General features: G+C 38.6%; 2 protein-coding genes, 1 long non-coding RNA gene and 1 other non-coding gene across 4 annotated transcripts; 3 read left to right on the top strand and 1 right to left on the bottom strand.

Annotated features, from left to right (window-relative positions):
• Positions 1-1,498: 1,498 nt before the first annotated feature.
• LOC122886079 (hatching enzyme 1.2) lies at positions 1,499-5,704 on the top strand. The gene is made up of 10 exons (XM_044217951.1): positions 1,499-2,627; positions 3,671-3,769; positions 3,866-3,908; positions 3,998-4,060; positions 4,164-4,319; positions 4,444-4,561; positions 4,780-4,958; positions 5,172-5,253; positions 5,340-5,470; positions 5,584-5,704. Exons 2-10 carry the CDS (start codon positions 3,710-3,712, stop codon positions 5,601-5,603), a joined length of 852 nt encoding a protein of 283 aa, XP_044073886.1. The 5' UTR covers positions 1,499-2,627; positions 3,671-3,709; the 3' UTR covers positions 5,604-5,704.
• On the top strand, positions 3,160-3,232 carry trnak-uuu. The gene has a single exon. It is a non-coding gene; the product is annotated as a tRNA-Lys (tRNA).
• Positions 5,705-5,853: 149 nt separating the features above from the next.
• hce2l1 (high choriolytic enzyme 2-like 1) lies at positions 5,854-8,866 on the top strand. Its single transcript, XM_044217949.1, has 9 exons — positions 5,854-6,829; positions 6,927-6,978; positions 7,115-7,174; positions 7,257-7,409; positions 7,500-7,617; positions 7,757-7,935; positions 8,047-8,128; positions 8,226-8,350; positions 8,434-8,866. Exons 1-9 carry the CDS (start codon positions 6,758-6,760, stop codon positions 8,445-8,447), a joined length of 855 nt encoding a protein of 284 aa, XP_044073884.1. The 5' UTR covers positions 5,854-6,757; the 3' UTR covers positions 8,448-8,866.
• LOC122886082 lies at positions 8,803-10,159 on the bottom strand. The gene is made up of 3 exons (XR_006380252.1): positions 10,021-10,159; positions 9,238-9,296; positions 8,803-8,941 (listed from the first exon to the last, which is right to left on the bottom strand). It is a non-coding gene; the product is annotated as an uncharacterized LOC122886082 (long non-coding RNA).
• Between the last annotated feature and the right edge of the window lie 25 nt (positions 10,160-10,184).

The raw sequence follows: 10,184 nt of genomic DNA, 5'->3' as shown, positions 1-10,184 counted from the left end.
GTCAAGTTTATACATGTGTCCATATATATACTGTATATGTACAGACCTGTATGGTTGTATATATCAACCTATCCAAATAAAAAAATATACTGTCTACTGGTTGTGTCTGAAATTAATGGGGAGCTTTCTGATACATCAATGGCCAATTATTGTGTGAAACAACCACTCAACTACTTAAGATGGGGAACAGTATGCCAGTGGATGTCAGGACTGTAATAGTAAGACAAGCAAAAGATATTCATATTTTTTCGTATTTAAGCTCCTTTCATCTGTTGAACCAAAGAAATTAGCTGAAATGGACTGAAAGCTGCATAGAACTGCAGTGGGGCGGCAAGTTTCAGTGAAATCTGCAACATTTGCTGCCCTTTTCCATTTCCAGGTTAGTTTAATGCATTGTCGTTGACAGCCAATGTAACAGCAGAGTACCACCGCTTATACTTTTTTAACTAACCTAATGTAAGTCATCTGTATTTCTGACACATTCTACTGCTGAAGTCTGTATTCATGAGGGCAGATATATACACTCCCTAAACCAATCTGTCCCAAACATACTCAAACACACTCTACTAATTAACATTTAAGCAACAAGGTAAAATGGAAATGCTGCAGGGAAAATGTGTCTCAAATATCTACAGCAATCACATAAAGTTTACAGAAAAAGTACAATATTTCCCTCTAAAATGTAGTAGAGTGCAAATATAGTCTCATAAAACAATACAAAAAACCCTGTAATACTCAAGTAAACTACTACTACACTATGTGAATTGGTTGATGGACTGATTGTCACTATGACAATTGTGTGTCATCACAGTACTTGATTAAATGTACCTCAGGTCCCATATCATGGCATGTCTAGAGAGCTATCCTGCTGGGCTATTAAATACAAGTCATTCTGGGACAAGATCAACATTTTATTGGGTGCAACAAAATATATACACAATTAATTATACATCTCAAATGCAATTTAAAATAAAAACAAATGTGCCTGTAATCTACAAAACAAACTTTACATTATTGATTCACTTGGTTTGATTTCTCTTTGATTTGCTGGTCGGTGTATGGATCAAAGCTTGTGCTGTTGGCAAAGAAAGATAGCATATTACAAAGAAATACAAGTTTACCAGTATGTAGACACCCTCCATACCCCCCTTACCAGCCATATTACGAGCCTTGGCCTCTGCCAGACACTGTTTCACCTCCAGAAGTTCAGCAGCGAGGCTTCTTGCCTTGTTTGTGACGCGCTCACTCCTTTCCTGCAAATTGTTCCTTTGATTTCTGAAAGATAATAAATATACAGTGAAATTTGGTTTATGCAAGGTTATTCTCTCTCTAAGCATGTAGCACTGCACATTACCTCTCCGCAGAGGCTTGACCACTCAGTTGTTCAGAAAGGTGCCTTTCCTCTTGCAGCATATGACCCAGTTGCTGCAACACATCAACAACTCCACTTTTCCCACTCATCAGATCCACTCTCCGCTTAGTTTCTCTGGTACTGCAAGTGAGAACAGGACTCATATGACAAGTATGAACTGAACAAAGTCAACACTGCCTGATATGATAGTATATAATGTATTGTTTGGCCAACTTTAAGTGGGGCTAAAAACAGGTCTGGACATTAAGACAGGTTCATTGTGTAAAAATTATGGGATTTGGGATCCCTTTTCTTGAAGGGTAAAACATTGTACCTTTCAAACTAAGGGGTCTAATACACCTTTATCATGGGGACTTGAGCTGGAGAATCACACTCGATTAACAAATAAAAATCACCTTAAAGACAAGTTGAGCTTAAAGGCTTGGAACTCATCTTTGACTGATAACTTTGAAAACGTTAAGAGTCTTTCTGCCTAAGCAGAGTTTTGACTTTTACAACCTCCCCTTGTTTATAGCTGTTAGTGGTAGCCTTGAGCTAATGCCACTGCTCTTCTTACTGGCTGCTCCTTAACTTTGTTCAAACGGTGCTTCATTGAACATTTGTTTGATTTTAGTGTTGTCATGAAAAGTACTTCCAGTCACTGAGTAAAAAGATGCTATGCTGATACTGTCCATTGGCCAAAATGTCTCAGCTGTGTTTCTATTTAGTGATTTAGGGGCCCCAGAAACATGGCAGTGTTTCAGAGACCTGAGTAAGCTGTGTTCATTGGCCCCTGCTAATGAAAATCTCTGCATAGGACTAGATAACTTGGGGTGGATGGAGAGAAGAAAGTCTGGAGGTTCCTCCAAGAGTATGCATACTGAAAAAAATAATGAGTTAAACTAAAAAAAGAGAAAAAGACAACAAAATGTAATAAAGGATAATGTAATTTAATGTAATTTTACTTTGGCTTACAACGACGCCTCTAAAATTGATATGGCAACTGACAGTAAGCGCCACAGTCGTTGGTATGAACTAAAGTAAAATTTGTTATGTTAAACCTTAATTCACATATGAAAGGCTTTATAATAAGAAGCCCCTATGGATAACCACTAAGTGACGTAACCAACAACGTCACAAGGAGGACAGGTGGAGACGAAACCAGTTTTTTTTTACATTTTAAACCTGGGAGACCAAATTCAACTAGCATATTCCGCTGAACCACCATCAGCCACTTTTCGATCTCGGCGTCATTCAAACGTAGACCATAATGACGGTACCATTGAACTATCTCTTCCTCAGCACGCAGTCTTTTCTGCTGGACCGCCTCCAGTTTGCGAGTGTTTTCGTGAATGGCATGCTGCAGCTCTTTGATTTGCTCCTGCAATTTAACGAGAGGGGGATTACAACGTTAACATACCGTAACATAGTTTTTTAAAGAGTTAACGCTAACTAACACTCGCTCTAATGTTGGCGAGCTGTCATAGCAGTTTCTTTACATTAATGTTAGTTTCGTTGATAATTTGTAACTTTAGTGTTAACGTACGTAGCTGTAGCCAACGACATCAAACCATGCAAATTTAGCTAGCTAGCTTAGGTAACAACTAGCGTTACAAGTTAACGTCAACCTACCGTAGAATTCTGGAGTTGTGTTACAGATGTATGGCCGTAAAATGCGTTCATGATATCTTGTTTTACTTAAATCCTCTTACAGGATTTGTTTTACCTGCCGTGTTGGGAGTCGAACTCGTGTCAGAATGTTCACTGTCCGCCGCTTAATAAGAACTACTTCCGGTTCACATGTCAGAGCCCGGATAGCTCAGTCGGTAGAGCATCAGACTTTTAATCTGAGGGTCCAGGGTTCAAGTCCCTGTTCGGGCGACAGTATTTTTGTCTTTTCACAACGAATTGAGGATTTGAATATGTTATTAACACATGAGTTTTGCGAGAGTTACATATCATATGAAATTAGCAGCGCAACATAGCATGTCAACTGTTGATGAGCTTAACTTCAGTAGAAAGAAAACAGCACTCCTGGTAAGACGTAAGACACCTAAAGCCCAAAATTGCCCCAAACCTGTGCCAGACATTAAACCATTTAATTTAAAGCTAGTCATTGCAGTGAAGCTGTTATTACACACAGTGTTGACCTCACAGTATCCTACCGTTGAAGTTGTTGTTTATGAAAGAATCAAACTAATTTGGGCATTAAACTCACTCACAAACAAATAACAATAACCCTGTAATTTACCTGAGATAATCATGGGTATTATCTCAGGACAGTGATTGGGAACACCTATAAAGGTAGGTGTTTTGCAGGTAAAATGGCAACACTGAAGGCATATCTGACTGGCAAAGATGGAGTGGATTATCCTCTTGTGCGTGGTTTCCACTTGTTTCTCGGCCGTACATGCACAGGTAAATATGCATGGGATTGGAGTAGGACTGCAATTTTAACAAATTCAACAACAGACTGCAATGGAATTTCTAACAACTTGTACTTCTGTTTTGCAGAAATTTTTGTTCAGCTCAAAATGGGGCCCCATTGGCTATAAAGGTAAATACAATTTGGATTTGATCTAAATGTTAACGTAAGTGTGACAGCAGTAGAAACGCACACACTGACTAAAAACTCTTCTTTTTAAGAACATGAAGAGCATGATGATACGACAGCAATGGATGAAATCATTCAAGCTAATGAGTTCCAAGGTAAGTTGCACACAATTCACTTGAGTTCTTTTGCAGTTTACAAGTGAAATGAGCAAATGAGCTCCTGTTGCCCTGTCTAGAATTATTATTATTTCTTTCTCAGCTTCCAGAAACATAGATGGCACTACCAGTCTCAGAGAGGGAGACATTGCTGTTTCTTCTGGAAGGCGCTCCAAAGTCTGCTTCGCCCGTAGCTGCCTCTGGTCTAAGTCAGTGGATGGACACGTCTATATTGCATATAGGCTCTCACCTGAATACTGTACGTTATTTTAGTTTTCCAAGTGTAAATAAATGCAATACATTACAGTCTGATTTGCCAATTTTGTATTTGATGATTTATAAATTGTCTGTTCCCTGACCACTCTATCTAAACAAATGAACAGCTGAAATGGAGACAAAGATGATAAAGAAAGGGATGGAAAACATAGAGAAAGGTACCTGTGTGCGGTTTGTTCCTTGGACTCACCAGCGAGACTACATCGACATCCAGTCAAAGTCTGGGTGAGAGCCTTTGCTTGGAAAGTTTGATCCCATAATGTGGTAGTCTTTGTTTTAAAAATGTTACTCCTTTGGCAAAATGTTTTTCTGTGTAGAAATATGAGTAGAATTTAAAGAATTTTTAATCACTCCTTTAAGTTGTTCTAATGATATGTGTGTGTGTGTGTGTGTGTGTGTGTGTGTGTGTGTGTGTGTGTGTGTGTGTGTGTGTATTAATCCAGGTGTTGGTCCTACCTTGGTGCGCGTGGTGGAAGACAGACCGTGTCTCTGCAGAGCCCTGACTGCCTCCGGATTGGAGTGATTTCCCATGAATTCATGCATGCCCTGGGCTTTGTGCATGAGCAGTCCCGCTTTGACCGGGACAACTATGTCACCATCATGTGGCCAAACATTTGGAGGGGTAATTTCAAAGGGGCAGGAAGGGGGGGTGGCGCCATTGGGGAATGAGTTTTCCACAAACAGTAAATTTAAAGAACATTTATAATTAACTGTATTTCTATACCAGTGCTCAAAACAAAGATAGAAAATGCTTTACACTGTATAGAAAAATAACAAAAATCTTAATGAATGCTCACAAATATTAAGTATAAAATATTTTTCCAATTTCCAACAGATCGGTTGAGGAACTTTGAGAAATTCAAGACTGACAGCCTGGACCTGCCATATGACTATGGCTCAATCATGCACTTTGGGATGTAAGTAATAATTTGATGTAGATCACTCAATATATTATAATGAGGTTAATGTATTATAATGTACCATATAATATGTATATGTTTAGGTATGCCTACTCTCAGGATGGGGAGCCAACCATCATTCCTAAGGACGGCAACATCAAGGACATACAGCTGGGCCAGGCATCGACTCTCAGCCACATTGACAAGCAGAAAATCAACAAGCTTTATAAGTGTGGTTAGTACCAAACATTCTGAACTAACACCCAGAAATTATTTCAGATGTACATGGCAAATAATAATAGACATATCACTCATTGTCAAATGTTTCCTTTCTGTGTCTCTCCACAGGTGGCAAGGATGATTACTAACCAAACTGAATTGAAGCGAAACCAGAATGTACTGAAAGCTAATATAATAAACTGATGTTGAATCATGGAAAGAACTTCAATAAAGATTGAGTCAAGCTTTCTATCAGCATTTCCTCTGTGTGCATGCAATCGTGTTTGTTTAAACAAGACATGCCGCTGATGTTGAGAAGGTTGAGAATGTAGTAAAGAGAAAATGCAGTAGGAACACTAGATAGCTTCGTTTGAAGTAGTCATCCAAGCGTACTTATCCACCCAGTATATACAGCATAAGTAATTTCATGAATCAGTAAGAGATTACTTGAATGTGAAGAAAATGTAATTCTACTTGCATGCATGCTTGCATACATAATACTACAGTAAAATAAAGTTTTTGAAGAATTAAAGCATGGGTCATGTGATCACGTCAAACAAGAGAAATAAAGGATAAATAGTTGTGATTAAGTTATAATCAGAGGAAGATTGAAGAAACCACTTACCTGGATTAATGAAGAACCAGTTTGTGGTATGACAAGACATGAATGTATCCATACTTGAAACCATACACCCGTAACTCAGATGCAGACATTTTATAGCACTAATGTTCTTGCAGTAACCATGGAGGCAAGATTTCATAAACTGCTAACACATGGGATTCTTTCCTCAGCCATTGCCCTTCAAATTGGCCCCTTGATAAAGATAGAAATAATATTTGGAGAAGGAGAAGGTTTTGTTTTTATATATTTACCCTTGTGTCAAGACAGTTATCAACTGATAGTTTATCACAAAATCACTGGTTGCCAGTACAGTCAGACACAAATTGCTGGTCTGTTGGACTGGGTGGATAGTGACTGCTGAGCTGTAGCGCATCTAACAGCAAAACACCTTTAAGTGTCTGATTTCTGAAAGTGCTGAATCTTACATGCGGTAAGTACGGGGCACAGGTGAAGGTCAGCATCAGGACCACCTGTTACGGATAAGAGGTGGACTTGAGTAAATTGCATACACTGGATGATGAGGGGTCTTAATCATGCTTCATCATAGCACATGTGCCCAATCAGTACAGAGCACTGGAGGAGAAGTGGGTATATAGATTCAGTGGAGGTGTGGAGTTTGTTTAGCTCTTGCATTTGAAGACTGCAGACTGAAACTAGTATACCAGTCTGAAAAACACAACAATGCATTCTACCATGATCCTTCTGGGTATCTTGTTTGGCTTGCTGACCCAGGTGTACACTCTACCTGTTAAGGTCAGTACCAAAAGACAATATTTTAGAGAAAACGCCCCTTTTAGTCTTGTCATGCATTGCAGCCAAAAGGTATTATAATGCACCTTTTGTATTGCAGAATTCTACCGGAGTACATGAGGGAAAAGTGAGGTTGAAGAGGAAATACTCAGGTGGGCTCATGGGGAAGAAAAATTACTTTTACATGCACTCATCCTGCATGTAGATGCTACTCTACACGTTGATGATAAATCTGATTATGGACCATAGAGGAAGTCTGTTAAATCTGTCTTTTTTTTGTGTGTTCAGATGAAATTACAGAGCGTGATGAAATGAATGCAATGGATCAAGTCCTGGAAGTCAATCGCAGTAAGTAAGCTGTAAATGATATAAAATTGTACTGATTTAAGTTTTTTAGTATAGTAGTTTAGTATATTTTTTTTCTCATCAGGGTTGCGAGTCCCCCGAGGACTGTCATTCAGAGAGGGAGATATTGCCACCTCATATGTACGGAGTGCCATAACCTGCCCTAGCAATGCCTGCCTGTGGCCTAAATCAGTTGACGGATTTGTTTATGTGCCCTTCATGATCTCTCCACTATATGGTATGAATCCACAGATTTAAAGAGGTGTTGTAAAAGCATTGGGAGTTCAAATCTTTCTTTTTAACTCAAATTTGTATTTTTATTCTTTAGACGACATGGACAGAATCACCATAGAAACTGGGATGCAAGACATTTCCTCTGGAACATGTATTAAATTTGTTCCACGCTCTCATGAAGGCAGCTTCCTCGATATTCAGCCGAGATACGGGTGAGTACGACTGCTTCGTGTGGCTTTTACATGTAATACCTGTCTTGAAATTTACTGCGTATATGATTCTTGTGTGGTGATTGTGCGTTGTGATGATGACGCATGTTCTTTCTGCATGTTCTTTCTGCATGTTCCCAAGCTGCTGGTCGTTTCTGGGGCAGACTGGAGGAAGCCAGACCCTGTCACTGCAGACTCCTGGGTGCATGTGGTCTGGAGTGGCTGCCCACGAGTTCATGCACGCCCTCGGCTTTGTACATGAGCAGTCTCGCTCAGACCGAGACCACTATGTCTCAATTGTATGGAAAAACATCATGCCAGGTTAGGATCACCTCCCAACATTATGTTACATTCAGAAAGCCTTTTCCTCACCTAGTCAGTCCTTTTCTCATCAAATGAGTTTTATGTCCTTTATCTTTTATGTTTTGACAGACCAAATTCATAACTTCAGGAAACAGGTGACAAACAATCTCAATAGTCCATATGACTACAACTCTGTCATGCATTATGGAAGGTGAGCCACTCTTTGAGGCAACATAATTATAGGTTTTGCATGCTTTGCTGGGGCGTTACAATAACATATACTTTTCTATTTCACTTTTTTCATCCAGATATGCCTTCTCTGAAGATGGTGGACCAACAATAATCCCCAGACCTGATCCTTACGTTCCCATTGGCCAGCGAGATGGACCCAGTGCTCTAGATCTTCATAAAATAAATGTCCTATATAACTGTGGTAGGTGAACTTACACATAAACTGAAAAAAATCTGTCTTACACTCAAAATGATTGATTACATTTTCTCTCTACTCCCCACTAGGTGTCAATGAGTAACTGGATCCAGAGTGTCACATCCTGTTTTTCTGTCATATTCTGTTAAAATCTGCTCTCAGGTTATGTCAGATGTGGAAAATGGTTGATTATAACTTCTGGTCTTGAGTAGATTATAAGGGCAACATTACTTTATAGCGATTTCATTTTTCTATATTAATATTTTGAATTATTATCACAAATTCTAGTCTGTACCATCTACTAATCTGTGATAAAGATGTCATAAGGTGAAATAAAATGGCAAGTAAGAATTGAAAGCTGCATTTCTCTAATATAACTAAAATCAGCACTGTGATACATTTTTTTGACGCTACCAATTAGATAACTGCATCCAATCTCTGAATCACTTTGTTCCATTTCCTGCATCCTTGTCAGCTTCTGCTCACTTTAAATAAAGAAAATGCAACAGTAAGAGGTATGGTCTGTCTTACACATCTTTTGTCACAGCTCTGTCTTGCAGAGGTCTTGCATTGTGATCCATGGGCTTTCTCATATTGCTGTCAGGTGAAACATATACAGTATTAATGAATTTCAGTGTGACCAGATTATGCTTTTCTGTTCAGATTTGTGTCAAAATGACAGATCCCCTTTACGTGCATTTACCCATGTGGAATGATTTAGGGTTTTATTAAACCAAAAAGAACTAGCACTACACCCAGTAAGTGTCAGGAGATTTAAATAGGACAAATCAAATCAAACACCACTGCACCACTGGTCTTTGAGGTGCTTCCCTGTACCTCTGCCACCTTACAATCCAGTGAGTAGCACCTATGAATAAACAGTCACATCTTACCTTCTTCTTATCCACAGGATTCCATGCATCATTTTCTGCTCTTCACTGCATAAATAAAGCTGCAGTGGAAGAGGGAAAAGATGAAACATAGTAAATAGGTGACTATCAGATAACAGGAACATTCAGTAAGCACTGTGGTATGGTGTTAATGGTATGTGTTCCTAGTGCTGACAACATGTGAAAAATCTTTATCTTCCAAAACTGGTCTTATCGGGCCACAGGTGAAAGCACAAAATTATGAAACAGCGAGCGATAGAAGGTAAGAAATAATTGTTATTATTATGATCATTATTTCTAAGAATTTTATTTAAAAAAAACACTTTCAATACCTTGCTTAAATAGAACACCAGCTAAATGCACTGACTTCTTCTTATACTCCATGAGTGGCTTTGACAAAATTGGTGTCTCAAGTACAAAAAACATGCAGTTAGGTTCTCTGTATTCAAAAAGACCACTTATCAATATAACTGTTTTTATGATGGCTTAATAAGCCACTACATCTCCAACTGATTTTTAACATTATGTGCTTCGTGTTTTCATTTAGAGGACAATGTTGTTTTTACAATTTGGTCAGTTGCTTGATTGTAAAGCCCTCAAAATAAAAGATTTAGTGAACTTGATTAATTTCCAGTACATTAATCTCAAAACCTCCTCCTAATCATTGTCCCCTATGTGTTGTTTCACAGTAGTCAACCATATTATAACAGAGTAAGATTGGAAATTTTGACCTAACTGTTGAAATTCAAAATATTTAATCAACTTTTGCGAAAGTCCATGTCTTACTTCCGTTAGAGTTATGTTGTCTCCTCTTTGACAGTCACTTGAATGGCAAGCCAAAACTGTAACTGCTTTAGTGTCGTGCTTTGAACAAACTTTAACGAGCTTCGATAAGGAAATAGTACATTATGGAAGAATGTAATTGCATATCGTGGTCATGTGCCCCCAGC

This window comes from Siniperca chuatsi, linkage group LG12, assembly GCF_020085105.1.
Source record: "Siniperca chuatsi isolate FFG_IHB_CAS linkage group LG12, ASM2008510v1, whole genome shotgun sequence".
Lineage (NCBI taxonomy): Eukaryota > Metazoa > Chordata > Actinopteri > Centrarchiformes > Sinipercidae > Siniperca > Siniperca chuatsi.
Note: the sequence above shows the minus strand (reverse complement) of the source record. Positions and strands in the feature narration are given on the sequence as shown.